At 37.7% G+C, this 17,481-nt stretch overlaps 1 protein-coding gene across 1 annotated transcript in view; it reads left to right on the forward strand.

Moving 5' to 3' along the window:
- ITGA1 (integrin subunit alpha 1) overlaps nucleotides 1-10,929 on the forward strand; it is a 65,088-nt gene extending 54,159 nt beyond the window's left edge. The window contains exons 16-26 of the mRNA XM_050328575.1: nucleotides 384-547; nucleotides 738-874; nucleotides 1,809-1,919; nucleotides 2,425-2,510; nucleotides 2,789-2,924; nucleotides 3,893-3,973; nucleotides 5,638-5,714; nucleotides 6,381-6,470; nucleotides 7,623-7,725; nucleotides 9,556-9,669; nucleotides 10,100-10,929. Of these exons, the coding sequence (XP_050184532.1) occupies nucleotides 384-547; nucleotides 738-874; nucleotides 1,809-1,919; nucleotides 2,425-2,510; nucleotides 2,789-2,924; nucleotides 3,893-3,973; nucleotides 5,638-5,714; nucleotides 6,381-6,470; nucleotides 7,623-7,725; nucleotides 9,556-9,669; nucleotides 10,100-10,105 (1,105 nt within the window). The 3' untranslated portion in view covers nucleotides 10,106-10,929. The remainder of the gene's footprint in view (nucleotides 1-383; nucleotides 548-737; nucleotides 875-1,808; nucleotides 1,920-2,424; nucleotides 2,511-2,788; nucleotides 2,925-3,892; nucleotides 3,974-5,637; nucleotides 5,715-6,380; nucleotides 6,471-7,622; nucleotides 7,726-9,555; nucleotides 9,670-10,099) is intronic.
- The last annotated feature ends 6,552 nt before the right edge of the window (nucleotides 10,930-17,481 follow it).

The raw sequence follows: 17,481 nt of genomic DNA on the forward strand, positions 1-17,481 counted from the left end.
TAGCATCACACAGCCAGGACAGAAGACATGAAATAACACATGGCCCCTTAACTGATATAACGTGGCCAATGCTGTGCCTGCAACTGAACTGTAGCATGATGCCACCACCATGTGCCACAGGAATCCCACTTCAATTGTGGATTTTGCAATTCTGTTATTTTCTAAAGAACGTTAAGGGTTTTTTTTCTTTTTAGCTATAATTCTTTAGACAGTTGAACTCGATAATCTTAAATGTCTTATAAATTTAAACAATTCTATGATTCTGTGATTCTAGATTTGTATTTGAATGCTGAAGACTGAATTTGCACACTTTGTGATTTGATTCTTAAGTGTAAAAAAATTGCTGCTATTATTTCCAAGGACTGACTTCATGTTTTTTTAAGGTCTCGTGATGTGGCTGAAGTAAATGTTTCCATGCAATTCACACCTAAAAGCATCAATATCCAACAACAAAACTGTCAGATAAAGAAAAGTAAAACAATATGCATAAATGCCACAATTTGTTTTAAGACCAGACTAAAGTCAAAAGAAGATACATTTGAATCCAGTAAGTAGTTAAGCACTAAGCTATGGAATATTTAAATTATAAAACTGTTATGCTTGAATGCATTTATTAATTAAAAAATGGAATGTAACTTTTCTAAATTCACTATTCAAAGTGTACCTAAGATATTTTGAGAAAAAAGAATGTGTAGAGGCAAAGTAGTTCATAATATTGACCTCAACTTCCTTTGCAGGTATGCAGTATTGGATTACTCTTGACTCACAAAGACAAATATCTCGAAGCTTGTTCACAGAAAGCCATGAGAGGAAAATGCAAAAAAATATAACTATCAAAGGGTCAGAATGCACTAAACATAACTTCTACATGTTGGCAAGTAAATCATTTAAAGTATTTTTCTCATGTTGACACCATAACCCAAATATGCATTCCATTAATTGTAAATTGGACAACAAAATCAGTGTTCGGAATTAATCTTAAGAAATGTTATAAAATTTGTTTAATACTTAGATTTACTTATTTATACATGTATAAACCATTTACTTATATGTACAGTCTCTCTACCTATGGCTCTATTTGTATTTGTCTTAAGAAAGAACATACCACACTTGGTGGAACCAAGCAGCTATTGTGGTTAGTAGTTTAGATGCTCTCAAAGCCCAGCAGGTGCATGTGAGCTAGAATTTGAGTTTACATATTGGTGCATTTCCTCTTACTAAAAAATAGTAAAAAGCTTGCAAATTAGGTTTGGGGATAGAGCAAACCAGAAATGTAGTTAGCAACTGCAAGTATGAAATTGCCCAGATTGTACCTAAGATGTGGAGTGAATAGAGTTGCATATTATAAGCTACCCACATTTAAAATGTTTAGTGGCTTCACAGTTGTATCATAATTCAAGACTAATGATAAATGATGCCCAGAATTTTCTTCTCCCAACACCAGGCCTAAGTTTGACTTCACAGAAGGTAATGCTGCTTCTGCTCATCTTACAGATCCTGTGAGCACACTAAAGAGGAAAATCTATGAGTTGGCAAATTTGAGATATTCTTAAATAAAACCGTGTTGGACACGCTCAGGCTATGTGACTTTTTTTATAATAAGATACACAAAAACATTAGTAGATGTTTATAAGGATTGGCACTCTAGATGTTTGTTGATTGCAAGCACTCAGATCCTTCTCTATCAAGGATGGCAACTACATGACTGAAACATATTTTACCTCAGTCTTGTTTGAGTTTTTTTTTTACCCTCCTTAGATACTAAAGTGAATGTCCATAACAGCAGTTTTATTTTCTTTATGTTCTAGGATAAACCTGACTTTCAAGACTCTGTAAAGGTTTTGCTGGAGTTCAATTTTTCTGATCCAGAGAGTGGACCTGTTCTTGATAGCAACCTGCCAAATTCAATATCTGAATACGTAAGTCAGCAAGGTTCCATATCAATAACCAAAGCATTTAAGGTAGAAACTGTAGCCTACACAGGAGCTGTTGTCCACAAATTGTCTAAAGAGGGTGGCTTATTGAGCCTGTCTAGGATATGTTTCCACTAAATGAGTATTCAGGAGTAAAAAGCATGATTCAATGTGCTTGCGAACCCCACTGGGGTTTTAAAGCTGTCCATAGCTAACTGAAGATATAAGAGAGCATGGGAACGTTAGCCATTTATTTTGGTGGTTTTTGGCATAATTCATACTTCTACTAATGCCTCTTTTCAGAATCTAGGTAAATCTCTTAGAAGGGAATGATTAGAAAGCTTGTTTCACCACATTTTACAGGATATTGGCATGTTTAACTGATTAATATTAGTGAAGACTTTTTTGATTATCAAACAGAAGACATTATATAAAATTAGATAATGCATTAAAATGCAAGTATTTAACAAGAATTGTAATAAAATTAAGAGTAAACATACTATTTTTGCAGATTCCTTTCACAAAAGATTGTGGAGCCAAGAATAAATGCATTTCAGATCTTGTTCTGAATGTAAAAGCAAGCATAGCAGGAGACAGGTAACTACACTGGGTTTATTGTATCACTTGATATCTGTACAAAGTTTCTACATCAATTATAAATTCTGTGGTCTAGTAAGATAATGCTGTGGCATCCTTTCCAAGTCGGAAACAAGATAATCTGGACACTGAAAGAAGTTCCTCTTTATGTTAAAGACAAATTAAATCTTTAAGATGTTCAACATTCTTACTTTATTTTACAGCTGAAAGAAGTTCCTCTTTATGTTAAACACAGATTCAATAGCTGAGATGTTCAACATTCTTACTTTATTTTACAGCTCTTCTCCATTCATTGTAAAGTCACGCAATGAAAAGTTCACGATCCAGCTCTCTGTGAAGAACAAAAAAGACAGTGCCTATAATACCAGAGTTTTGGTTCAATATTCTCCAAATATTATTTTTGCTGGCATTGAGGTAGGATTTTTTCACATTATGAGATTTATCACAACCTATATTGCTAGAGAGATCTGAGGAAGCTTTTTTATTAAACCTGAATTTGACTGCTCTGGTATCATCTCACTTGGTTTGAAGGGCTGCTGTCCTGGCTTATCCCTCGAAAAGAGTGTATTTATTTTGACCTGAGTAGGCTCTTGCCTAGCCTTGTCCATTAACTATAGACACAAGTTTCACAATGACACTTGGACAAAGTGCCTGCCGCTTAGAGGAACATCAGCACCATGAATCATCTGTACATCTATAGAGCCAGAAATGCCTTGTTATTTGTAATAGAACCCCTGAGTCCCTAGAGTTCTCCTTTTGCATGTTTATAGGAAAAGCAATGTCTTCATAGGACAGAATAGATCTGTACCCGCATCATCCCTATATCAGACAGCATTTCTGAAGTGGCTGTTTTTCTGCCTGCCTCAGCAGATATGCTACAAATTCACCTCAGTTCAGGTGTGAAATATTAGGAGAAGTCCTAATCAACAAACAGTCCTGATGCTGTGTATTAGGAGAAGTCAGGGATCCATTGCACTTTTGCTGACCTTGTGGCAATAATTGATGGAGTATGAAAGTCACTTTTATTGCTATGTTAGGAACATATTTTAAAAATTGCATGTTAAAACTGTGCAATTATAGATATGTTGATGTGCTAGACCCCTTAACTAATTTGCATGATGTCCAGTAGGCATGTAATTTGAAGTGTTCCAAACACCATCACTGTAAAGGAATAATGACTAGTAATTGATGTAGATGTCCATAGGTGGAAATTATTTTGCAGAATTTGTGGCTCCCTATTTTTTTTCTAGTTCAAATAAGTATTTGACTCTTACAATATTTTGACAATGAAAAGAGGCAGTGGTATAAATATATGTGCAGCACGTCCTTGATGCTTAGTCAAAATTCAAAAGAGTTTTCTTTCACTTTCTTTATCCCTTTAGGATATACAGAGAGACATCTGTGAATTTAACCACAACATCACCTGTAGAGTGGGATATCCATTTCTAAAACCTGCAGAAGAGGTAAAAAGTCCCCCGGCATGCAAATTCTCCTTGCCCCATATTGTTCTAAAGCCAAGGCAGTCCCTATCACCTCTGAATTTCTTTTCTTTTGTGTACATCCCAAAGACTGTCCTTGCATGTTTCCCAAATTATCCTGGATGGTAACTGCACTGAGCCAAATGGGAAAACATCAGATATTCAGTACCTGGGCAGTCAGCTGTGGTATGTGAGGAGGTAATAGATGTGTATTGCCATCCTGGACACTGTCAGAAAGCAAGTAACACACCTAGCCAGAAGTGTCTGTGTCCAAGTGTATAGAGTGTTTGTTACAATCAATTGATATGACATAGAGGAGATACAAGGACTGCCTGAAACAATCCCTCAGCCTTGGCCATATTGATCACCACCATTGGTCTACTCTGGCCTCCAATCGGGAGGCCTGGAGACACACCATCTATAACGCTGCTGCTGCTTTTGAGAACACACACAGGATCACTCTCGAGGAGAAAAGACAACGCAGAAAGAATCGCGTCTTGTCAATACCACCTGGGGAGTCTTTCTGCTGTGCCTTCTGCAACCGGACTTGTGTATCTTGCATTGGCCTTTTTAGCCATCAACGCGCTTGTAGCAAGCATGGGTAGAGCCCTTCTCAAATCTTCGTTCACGAAGCCTAGCCATGATGATGATTGATATGACATAGGCTCTCGGCAGCCTGGAGCCTGTAACTTTATTTATTTTGAATATAAAATTAAATCTGTTGAAGAGACAGTAAGTTGGTATATAAAAATGCTAACCTGGATCTGCCAAAGTCAGACATCCAGACTTCACCTCTGCTTAGTGGGTCATGAAAGGCCTTTCCAGCAAGTAGTCTACTTAAAATCAAACTCCATCTTCAACAACAGAAATGATGTCTGTATCTCCTGTTGGAATAGAAAGGGAGCTTTAGCTAAACTAAGCCTTTGAAAAGCCATACACTAAATAGCTGATACTGAATTGGGAAAAATCAATTTGCATGCAACTAATACTGTTTTTCCTGGCAGTTTCTTCTTTGTTCCTCTGTCATGCAGAGGGAGCATCATGAGATATGTCTTCTGCATTGCCCCCCACACATACATTCCGGTTTGTGTCTTGGACTTGTAGAGACTAAGTCATCTGTTACCTTCTTGCAGCCAAATAAGCATACTATCCAATGTCTGCGTCCACGATGTTCCATTCCCAGCTTTACTGGATTTTTCATATTTTCCTGTCATACTTCAAGTCTTAGTTTGCCTGTAGCTACAGAGTCCTAAATTTAGAAATTTCACCATCTACTTTGCATAAAAAACCAATTAATCTCTGATTCACTAATAAGTATCCCTAATCCATTCCTTTTTAAACCAGCTTTTTTTAAAAAAAAAAAAATATAAAGGAATATCTAAGACAACTTTCTATTTTTTTTCCCTAAGGTTCCTCAGTTTTTAAAATTGAAAACACTCTTCTCTTTAATAAGTGATAACTGTTATGTTTCCTTCTTGGTTGGGACAAATTCAAAATAGTGGATTCATTCATAGAAAGGTGATGAAACGTGACTAAGGATTCCATGGATAAAAGTAGCAAAAATTTGTACAATTTTCATCATATCAAGCCCTGTTAGTGCGTTGGGGTTTTTTTCCCTTCTAAAATATGTAATGTATTTCTCTAAACAGATTTCCTTCAAAATATCATTTCAATTCAACGCATCATATCTCCTGGAAAATGCTACTATTCACGTATATGTAACAAGGTTAGTTGCAGTCTTTGCCTTCTGATATTTTTTTTTTTTTCCTAGAAAGCTCTACAGTTCTGTGTTTTGTAGTAAAAGACAGATGACTTCTGAACTCAGAAGTGGTAAGCCATCTGTAGAGCTGGCACCCTTATAGATGTATTCAGTCCATTGAGTGGACTAAATAAATAGCTGTTAGACTCTACAACCTGAGAGTCACAAATAAATCATAATTTCTGGTACTTTTACCTTCAGCAAAGGTTTATTCTCCTACAAAATTACTGCATACTTTAGCATGAATCACAGTTAAAAAAAGCTCTGGCCTTCAAAGAGTAAGTGTATTGGAGTTGTCTCTGATAAAATAAAGGAATGCACTTGCCCTCAGTGTTTGCTGTCCCTACAAAATCCAGGGTTGATGTGGCCCTTAATTTTCCCGTTTTCATTCAGTCAGCTGCAGACTGTAATTTTAGCAAAGGTGATTTTATGAGCTGACACTGGTGCAGGACTTATCAGTTATTGGATATAGTATTTTGAATTTATTTTTAGGAGACAGGAATTAACTGGAAATGAGTAGTGTGCTTTCATACCAGAACTGTATATTTCAGTTTCTTAAGATCCTTTTCCACCCAGCAGTTGTGCAGCATCTGCTACAGTCTGATCTGAGTGACATGTGATGTTTTGTTTTAGTGACAGTGAAGAACCGCCTGAGACGTTGAGTGACAACAGAGGACATGTTACAATTCCACTAAAATATGAAGTAGGATTACTCTTTGTAAGGTATTCATGCTTCTCTGTACTTTATTTCTAGCATAGCAAATAGCAGGTGTTCAAAGAGAATATAGTGTTGTTTAGCTATTGAACTGTGCTCAGTATTTACTGAGCTTCAAGGCTCATAAAAAGGAAGCATAGGCTTAAATGAAAGGAGAAGTTACGTGAAATATTGGAGCAGTTACTGTCCATATCTGGCTGTAATTACGTTTTATCTATTTAAATTTGGTCTGCAGTTTGTAAGTACAACAGCAGCTTTTGTTTCTGTATTTTGCCATATTAGTTCAAAGTGTTTAGGATTAAAGGGTGGGCTCAGTTCCGCGCACACTGTGTCTCACCTAAAAAATCCAATGCGCAGGCTGGAAGGTGGAAAGACCTTCCCCGGATCTTCGCTCGCGAAGACTGGCCATTATTATTATTATTGTTTCAGGTACATACTAAAGCAAATACTTCCAGCTTCCTGATGTCCATGGCTTTTCCCTATAGTATTTTGTGGTGTGGTATTAGATTTCCATCTTCAAAACTTAGCCTTAATTTTAGGTTCTTGGACTTTGTTTTTATAAGTTCAGACCTAAACTTTAATGCAGGTCTTGTAGTACACTTTATTTTCAGAAATAGCTAGAACACAGTTAAATTCCATAACTGAAAAGCTTTCTGAATACTATTGGTAAACTACATGGCATGGTGTGTAGGTTTAAATAATTAAGCCAAATTAATTTTGGATGCACTTCATGGTTCAAGTCCAGCCTTTGGCTGTCCCACAGGGAATAAGGTTGGATTTAGAACATTCTGGGTTTATTCCAGTTTTGCTTGATTCTGTCTTTTATAGGAGGCTGCCTGTTTCACAAGGCAATATCCAGGATAAGGGACTGCACAACTAGAATAAGAAAAGCAAAATCAGACTCTGATAGATTATTTTTGGGAATAATATTTGCTCATTTTGTAGTTGTATCTGAACAAAACATTCTAAATGTATGTAATAAAAAGTGATAATATTCAGAAAATAGAATAGTTGAACTTCAGTGGAAGTAGCAGTACACTCTTAATTGCAAGACCAGTCCTGAAATTCATTAAATAAAAAAAAGGCTTATGTTATTAACTGGTAGATTTTTATGAAGTTTTTGTGCTTACTGGGTTTTTTGTGTGTTTTTTAATCCACAGTGTTTTCAAAGAGCACCATGTTATAATTGGAGCAAATGATACCATCCCTACTGCTATTAACACAACAGAGCAAATTGGGGACGAAGTTATTCTACATTATAGGGTAAGAAATTATTAAAAATGTATGATACAGGTACTAGCTTAATCTTTTTTTTTTTTCCATTTATCTTGAATTGCTTAATGTGATAGCCTATTACTAAAATTGCAGGTATGTAAACTGTTAAACCTTCTCCATTCATATTTTGTGTTTTACACTTTTTTTTTTCCCTTCCTTTGGAATAATGTGAGTCAGAGAGTCTGAGAGTGGTCTATCTCCTGCAGAGTAGTTCTGGTGGGTTTTAGAGTTGCTATCCTCAGCTGGGGAAAGAGAGCATTGGTAAATGAGAATTTGGCCTATGCCTATCGCATTTCAGAATGGCTATTTCCAAAATCAAGTCAAATTTGTAAAAGGCAAAAGCCATGCTCCAAGAATGTGGTTTTCCTAATGGAATGAATACTGCAAAGTAAAATCATACAGAAAAGATATTTAATGGACTCTGCTCTTGTAAGATCCCTGCTGGACTGCTACATCTAGACTCCCAAAATACGAAGAACATGGACCTGCTCAGGTGGGTCCAGAGGAGAGCCATGAAGATGACCAGAGGTCTGCAGCACCACCCCTACAAGGACAATCTGGAACAGCTGGAGCTGTTCAGCCTGAAGAAGGCTACAGGGAGATCTCATTGTGGCCTTCCAGTACCTAAAGGGAGCCTTCAAGAGAGCCAGAGAGGGACTTTTCACAAGGGCATGTAGTGATAGGAAAGGGGGAATGGCTTCAAACTGAAAGAGAACAGGTTTAGATTGGATAATAGGAAGATATCTGGTGGTGAGGCACTGGAGAAGTTGTGGATGTTCCATCCATGGAAGTGTTCAAGGCCAGGTTGGACAGGGCTTTGAGCAAACTGTTCTAGTGGAAGGAAGGTGTCCCTGCCCATGGCAAGGGGGTTTGGAACTAGATGATCTTTAAGACATCTTCTAACCCAAATCAGTCCAAGATTTGATGAATCTGTGACTAAAAGCCCAGCCTAAATTTGCTGTAGGACTGAATTTACTTATCCTGAGAGCATCCTTGTTTCCCAGTGTCAAAATCCCAAACTGAGCAGGTAACCCATAAAAAAAGCATAAACATCTAGGAATCAACTTCTAACTCTAAAAAATGAGCCATGGGAAAATTCTTGTTCTCACTAAATAGCAAAAGCAAAGAGTTGTTTTTTTTTTTATTTTTTAGCCCACCTAGAGTCTTTTACTCAGCTACCTTTCTTTAAGTCTAAAAGCTTAAATCCAGTGATCTCAAAGCTTTTGTGGACAAATGAGCAAATGAGTAGTAGAAGAAAGGTTAAGAGGTTCTTGAGCATTTATTAAGTTTGTCCACTTCAGAGACAAGATCACTAGTTCCCCTGCCAGCAATTCCATCTAGATATTTCCCCATCCTCAGCTGCAGCAAGCCTTTCCAGAAAGAGTCTCAGGGAAAAGAGGAAAGAGGAGCAGGTGACTGGAAGGGCAGTTACCTGAGCATATCTGAGGAGGAACCAGCAAAAACCACCACTGATAAAGTGGCTTCTCTCCCATGTTAAAGCATTTGGGTGTTTGTTATATATTGAAATGAAAATGCATTTGATGATCTTCCCAGATGATAAAAGGATAGAGTAAGCAAGATAACGAGAAGGAATTTATGTCAAAATGGCGTCTTTCATCCTGTTAATTTGATTTTCTTCAACAGAGCATTGTTTTACCAAAGACCACATAAGAATGTGTCTGCTCATTCACAGGAAGCTGACTGTGGAAATGTAAAAATAAAAAGAAAAAATAAAAATACAGGAAACGAAAAAACTCACTATCAAATACTAAGAAAATAAGGAAAGAACTAATCAAAACATTTTTCTTTTTTTTTAAGATTGAAAAAGGTGAACATTTTCCAATGCCAAACCTCACACTGCAGATCTTTTATCCCAACGTAACAGCAGCCAAGAATATTCTTCTCTACCTTACTGCCTTGTCACATACCCAAGTAAGCTAGGAATTTGTACTTTTATGATTGATTTAAATTTGAAATTTATGCTGTAAGAAACTGCAAAATGTAAACATTTGAGATTATGCCTTGCTTCAAGATAGATATTGCTTTCAGTCTAAATAACAAGATGCTGGTGTTTTAAGAGTATGTACAGATGTGCATAAGAAGATAGAGGGACAAATTTTCTCTAAAGAAAACAAGCAGATTTAAAATTGTATTGAACAATAACAGGACTATAACAAGGCTAATTTGTTATATTGCCAAGTGCTGAGATGTCCTGACTGAGATATGAGCCTGAGGTTGTCTCCATTGTCAGCAGCGTGGATTGCAAATTCTCTAATCCTTCTGTACATCCAGACCTCAACGTTCTGTTCAGTTCTCTTCTTTTGGTTACTGAAATTAACCTTCCTGCATGTCTGCTCTCCAGCACTAGCAGTCCTCTGGCTTCTTCCTTCTCTGGGGCACTGAGACATCTTGAAGGGGATGGTAGGTCATATCTTTCAAACACTCTTCACTGCAGCTCTCATTTGAGTTTTTCAGTGTCACTCCTCCAGTTCAACTTGGGATCACAGTCGAGTAAATTCTATGATTCTAGATCTGTAGATAATAAATCTAGAGCTTTATCAATAGCTGGATGGCTGATGAATCTAAATACCACCAAGTGGTGACCTAAACCTCTGTTTGTTTGTTTTTCTTTTGCTCAAAGACACACAAAGTGCACCTCCCTCCAAATATTTCACTTAGTTTTGAGATGTTGTCCAGCTGAAAAATACACTAACTATATAAATGAAAGGTCAAGGTTTACTTTAAAACAAAATAAAAACAAACAAGCAAACAAATCATATTTAGAATACCCAGAAAATTGTATCTTTTCTTGTTTTCTTTCCTTCATTATTTTCTCTCCTAGGCAATCACACCATTTGACACAAATTTGGTTTTTTCTGTGGGCATAATTGATCTCCTGATAGCTACACCCTAGTGATAGTAGTGTGCCAAGTGCAGTGCAGGGGATTTGTAAACATTTTCATGCTAGCAATGTGAAAGTCAATGACTTGGCTGAAAAAAAATTAATTCCCCCACACTGAAGACACCAGAGAGTTTCCCAGCTGCCTGTGAAGGAGTCACAGAGATCTATCAGTGCTCCAGCATCTGCTCCCCCTCCCTGGACATTGCAGCAGAGGATTCTGCATCCTGCACTTAACCTGACTGTTTGCTTGCTACAGCAGAACCTCTTTGGATTCCCATGCGAAAGCTATTTAGCTCTTTTAATAATCAACTCTTGCTGGATCTCATAGTGGTCATCTTGCAGGAAGCTCTTGTTTGCTTCTACAGAAGTTTAAGCTGCATAGAGTTTATGTTAATTTATCTCATAAAAGTTTCATTTGCTCTTTGAATAATACTTCAGTACCTATGCTACCTGAATTCCTTATTCTGCACTCTTGCAATATGCTGTTTTATTGCATTTAGTGGTTAGTAAACATTATCATTTTCATTAAATATTAAATATCATTAATTTTGGCTTGTTCCCAAAGCATTTTTTGTAATAGATTGCATACACAGACAATAATTATTTGTATTTCTACTAACAGAATGCCATCTGCCAAAGTAGTTACCCTGTAGATCCCTTAAAGATTGGCACTGGGAAACCATTTGTGTTGTCAAAAATAAAAGAACCTACAAAGGATACAATTATGGTAAGTCTAATTATAGGATATATATTCATCCCAGATAATAAACCGGATCTTGGTTTTTTTAATTTAAAAAATATGTAAATAACAGTAGCACATTTTACAGTTGAAGCTGAATAAATCTTCATCATCTGTGTTCCCTTTGTAAGTAATAAATAGTAATATTTTAAATGCTTCTCATCACCCTTTCAACTTTTTTAGACATCAGGTTCAACAGATGTTCAAATGCTAGCACTCTGATCTGGCAGATATTCCATGCAACTATAAATGATGATCCCATTTGGAAAGGATTCGTCTCTCTCTTTTGGATGAAAGAGTTGTAAATTAATTTTGCTGCCATAGTTATGTTGGCATGTCAGAGGCAAAACATCCTCAGCAAAGAGGTACAAGTGGAGTTTCTGGTGCAAATGAAACCATGTCATGGGAAGAGTGTTTTGCCATGCTTATCATATTTCTTCACAGAAGTGATTTAACATTAAGCAAGTCTTTCCAACTTGTTACAACATAATTCTGCTAGCAAGTGATACTGGGAAATAAAGATACTTAAATCTTCACACACACACCCTCCCCTATTTGAAAGATTCAGGTGTCCCATGATTTGAAAAACAGTGCAGGAAAGCCATAGCTGTGTTGGTAGAAAAGCACTTGCTGTTACAGGATGTACCTCCTTCAAGAGCTCTGTGATGCCGTTTGCTGTGTAGCTGCAGCAACAGAGATTCCTCAGGCCTTGCAAGCCTGTAAAAAGTGATTCTATTCTACCACAGCATGAATATCTCAACTTGGTTTACATACTGCAGTGTCATTTTTACATAAAAAGCTACAGTAATGAATATCAATTTATTAGTGGTGTCATAGCAAGTGGTCTGTATATATAGTAGTTTACATATTTTTATTTTAATAATGTGAGAAGTTTCTTGCTATTAATTCATTCTGGTGCCTTTAAAACAGGCCTGTGACACATATAGCTGTGCCTCTATTAATTGTGCCCTGGTGCCATCTGACATATATCAAGTGAACGTTTCATTAAGAGTATGGAAACCTACCATCATAAAAGTAAGTAAATCCTATTTGTGTTCACAATACAACCGTTTGAGAAACTTAAGCCAATGTTTCTAACGTCTATTAAAATTGTTTCTTTCATTTTCTTAAGTGTCCCGTCTAGTATTTGAAACAGTTTCCTTTGCTATTTTAAAATTTCCTTAAAACCATGTCACATGTATTTTCTTATCCTTAAAGTAAGTTTTTGTAATGTAGCAGGAATTTCAAACCATGGTAAGAATTCTTATTTTTATTCTGTATAGATTATCCTTTTATAATAGCTACTTATGCATTCACAAATTCTAATTCAGCATATGTAAGGAAGGGTACCATACTTTTTAATTATGTTTTAATATGGAAAGATTTCTCAGGTCTAAAAATGATACTTTTTTTGATCAAAAGAGCAGAGGAGAGACAGTTCAGAGTACACCTCAGTATTTTCTGATGGTTACAATGACCTGGTTGTAGTCAGTTTTGCTCAGCTGATAAATTTCTGATAATGAGTTTCTGTTTTGTGTCTTTCTTTTTCCAATGGAAAATAACATGACAGGAGGGGAGATACAGCAGAATTTTAGAAAGCCCAAACTGTCTCTGTGGCCATAACAGTTTTCAAGGATTAACCAATATTTTTTTTCAAAATCTCTGCAATCTACCCTTTCAAAGCAGTATTGCTGCCTGCAAACAGTAATGTGCTGAAGGTGACATACATGAGCAGTTTCACTGACTTTCACATTTTTCAGCATCTCCCAAAGCATAAGGTTGTTCTCTCACCCTTCTCATTGCTACAAAGCTTTCTATTTCAGAATATCTAACTATAAACCATAGTAATTACTCCTTTCTTCCAGGCCAGTATTCACAGCTTAACCCTTATTGTGAAAGCATTACTTAGGAGTGAGAACTCATCACTGATTTTGAGAAATGACCATCAAAAACTGGAGGTAAGAACACAACAAATTTTTCTTCATGGGAATACTTTTTTGAAGTATAAAGTTGGTCTCTAAAAAATTCTTAAGTTAATTCAAGCTCCTACATGGTCACATATATTTAAATGTGATATTACTTATTTCTGTTTAGATTACACAAGATACGTCTTGTTTAAAATCAAATTAGCCTTTTACACTCATGCTTAGTTCCATCTCTCAGGGAGGCAGGCATTGAGTGAGGAAGAGTATACTAAAGAAACTCCCTATCATAAGCTTCCACTACTCATGGTTTTGGTCCTTTATTCTGTATTTGGTCCAGTATGACTACTGACTTGTAGTGGGGCCACCCTCATGACATAAATGCACTTACAAAGTGCAAGATATTATGTAAATACAGGCTTTCATTATTTTTTTAATTTTTTCCTACAAGTTCCTGTAGTTAAAGTGAAGTTGTACCCTGAAAATCACTGCATACTGATCACTGCTCTTCTTTTGATACTTTAGAAGCACAAATTATTTACTGTTTACATTCTGAACACTTTTGCAGACCATGATTAAGATTTCCAAAGAACTCCCACCAGGTACAGTCCCCTTATGGGTTATCCTCCTGAGTATCTTTGCTGGACTCCTGATTCTTGCACTGCTTATATTTGCTTTGTGGAAGGTAAGCTGCACACATCCTTGTCTTCAGGAAAATAAACCCATAGGGTTAAATTCTCTATTGTTTCCTTCTTATGATGACAACCTCACAGACAATAATACTATCTAATAAGTAGCATAAAATCTTGTGGAAATAACAAAATAACTAATAATACTACATTTTTCTGATGTGTAACATGGAGTGCTATACGACTGAAACCTGAATTGCCAATATGTATGAAAATGAAAATAAGAAGATATTTTAGTATAAGTGAGGATTTATTACGGGATTTTTCTTTTAGCTTTGGCTGTGGCCTTTGATAATCAGGTTTTCTCCATATGCAAGAGATTCTAGGTCTGTGCTATAAATCTTGCCACAAGTGGGCACTCTTCTCCAAGCTAAATACTTAGTTCATAATTGTGCTAAAAGGTTACAGTTTATAAATTTAAATGTGCATAATCTCTTGAAAATTTTGAAATTATATAATAATTATTTATTATTCTACATTATTAATATAGCATATTAGATGAGGAGAAGGCTGAGGTACTTAACACCTACTTTGCCTCAGTTTTTACCAGTAAGACAGGTGGCCCTCAAGGCAACTGGCCTCTGGAGCTGGTAGACAGAGAGAGGAAACCAAATAGCCCCCCTGTATTCCAGGAGGAAATAGTTAGTGACTTACTGAGCCACCTGGATCCTCACAAGTCTATGGGACCAGATGGGATCCATCCTAGGGTAATGAGGGAGCTGGCAGAAGAGCTTGCTAAGCCGCTCTCCATTATCTTCCAACAGTCCTGGCTCACTGGGGAGGTCCCACATGATTGGAAGTTGGCAAATATCACCCCAATCCATAAAAAAGGTTGCAAGGCTGACCCTGGTAACTACAGGCCTGTCAGCCTGACCTCGGTGCCTGGCAGAGTTATGGAGCAGATCATCCTGTGTGCAATCACACAGCACCTACAGGATGGACAAGGGATCAGACCCAGCCAGCACGGGTTTAGGAGAGGCAGATCCTGTTTGACCAACCTGATCTCCTTTTACGATCAGGTGACCCACCTGGTAGATGAGGAGAAGGCTGTGGATGTGTCTATCTGGACTTCAGCAAAGCCTTTGACACTGTCTCCCATAAGATACTCCTGGAAAAGCTGGCAGCCCATGGCTTGGACAGGGGCACTCTGTGCTGGGTTAGGAACTGGTTGGAGGGCCGGGCCCAAAGAGTGCTGGTGAACAGGGCTGCCTCCAGCTGGCGGCCGGTCACCAGTGGTGTCCCCCAGGGATCAGTGCTGGGCCCAGTCCTGTTTGACATCTTTATCGATGACCTAGATGAGGGATTGAGTCCATCATCAGCAAATTTGCTGATGACACCAAGTTGGGAGGGAGTGTCAACCTACCAGAAGGCAGGAGGGCTCTGCAGAGGGACCTGGACAGACTGGAGAGTTGGGCTGACTCCAATGGGATGAAGTTCAACAAGGCCAAGTGCCGGGTCCTGCACTTTGGCCACAACAACCCTGCAGCGCTACAGGCTGGGCACAGAGTGGCTGGAGAGCAGCCAGGCAGAAAGGGACCTGGGGGTGCTGATTGACAGGAAGCTGAACATGAGCCAGCAGTGTGCCCAGGTGGCCAAGAAGGCCAATGGCATCCTGGCCTGCATCAAGAACAGTGTGGCCAGCAGGAGCAGGGAAGTGATCCTTCCCCTGTACTCTGCGTTGGTGAGGCCGCACCTTGAGTATTGTGTTCAGCTCTGGGCCCCTCAGTTCAGGAAGGATATTGAGGTGCTGGAGCGGGTCCAGAGAAGAGCAACCAGGCTGGTGAAGGGACTTGAGCACAAGTCCTATGAGGAGAGGCTGAGGGAGCTGGGATTGTTTAGTCTAGAGAAGAGAAGGCTTAGAGGTGACCTCATCACTCTCTTCAACTACCTGAAGGGAAGTTATAGCCAGGTGGGGGTTGGTCTCTTCTCCCAGGCAACCAACAACAGGACAAGGGGACATGGGCTCAAGCTCTGCCAGGGGAAGTTTAGGTTAGATGTTAGGAAGAAATTCTTTACAGAGAGGGTGATCAGGCATTGGAATGGCCTGCCCAGAGAGGTGGTGGATTCACCATCCCTGGAAGTTTTTAAAAAGAGATTGGACATGGCCCTTAGTGCCATGATATAGTAATTAGAGTTGGATCAGGGGTTGGACTTGATGATCTTGGAGGTCTTTTCCAACCCAATCTATTCTATGATTCTATGATTCTATTTATTCAACTGAGAACCAAATATTATTATTAAGCATTTTAACCTTTGTGTGAGCATAATAATGATTCAGCAATTGCTCTACTGTATATTGTATATATGTAGTATATCTATATACTGTACTCTTTTGTCTGCTTTCATGACATATCCCTTTAGGTTTTCCTTTCCAACAAAAACAATGTTGTAGTTCAGTGATAAGTTATTAAATAACTTTTTACTGTGCTGAAAGTATTAGGTAGTAAGAACCAGCACATGAATGTGACCAATATGGGTTGTATGTTTTGAAGAGTTCTTAGTTAATTTTTTCTCTTCTGCAGGCTGGATTTTTCAAAAGGCCTCTAAAGAAGAAAATGCAGAAATGAAAAGAAAAACCACAAAGCACAGAAATTTTTGCTCAGGTCTGCCTCCAAAATGTTACTGTAAAATTATAAATTTAGATGCAGTGATTATAATGTTTTCTAAACTCTGGTGCATTGAAAATACCCAAGAAGTAGAAAAACAAGACGCAAATCAAGCACACATGCAAAGGAATAATGCAAAGAAAGAATAAACAACCTCATGGCATCTTGTGATACTCAAGAATTTACTTTCAAGTGCTACTCATTTTTGGAGATTCCAACGTTTTTTAATACAGAAAACGTGTCATATTTTTATATACCTATGTCTGTGGAATCATTTATCATTCCAAATTACACAAGAATTCAGCTTGTGTGTAGCAATCCCAGCCTTTTTATCATCTTACAATTTTGAAAAGGAAAAAGCATTATTTTCAGAATTTCTTTCTTATGTCAGTTCTGTGAAAGCAGACTATCAGTTCACAAGGCAGAACATGCAAACTTTGAATGCACCAAATACTGTATGATAGCTAATGCAATGACAATTCAGAAGACAGAAGCACCTCCAGAATTTTGCGTGAAAATTACTGAAATTGGATTTCTTGGATTTCTCCTTCTGCCCACTATAGCATATCCAGTTGAACCCAGGATACTCCAAGGAAGAGACATTTATGGTCAAGTGGACCATAAAGGATTGATCCATTAAATAAGATAACTTTGAACTTGAAACAGATTTTTGGCAGGCCTAAAAATGTATGCACAAACATTCAAGCCCATCTGATTGCACACTGTATTCAAATAAGCAGGGGCACAATTGTATTTGCAAGTAGAAATGCCCATATTTATGCAGAAGTTGTTTAGAAGCACCCTGAAAGTTTGACTCTTGCTGTATATCTTGGAGTAGCCAGGAGGGTGCTTCATAAACTGTCACTGTAAATTTATTGTGTAGCTA

The sequence above is a fragment of the Myiozetetes cayanensis genome, unplaced genomic scaffold (assembly GCF_022539395.1).
Source record: "Myiozetetes cayanensis isolate MyiCay16 unplaced genomic scaffold, myiCay2020 scf4, whole genome shotgun sequence".
Taxonomy (NCBI): Eukaryota; Metazoa; Chordata; class Aves; order Passeriformes; family Tyrannidae; genus Myiozetetes; species Myiozetetes cayanensis.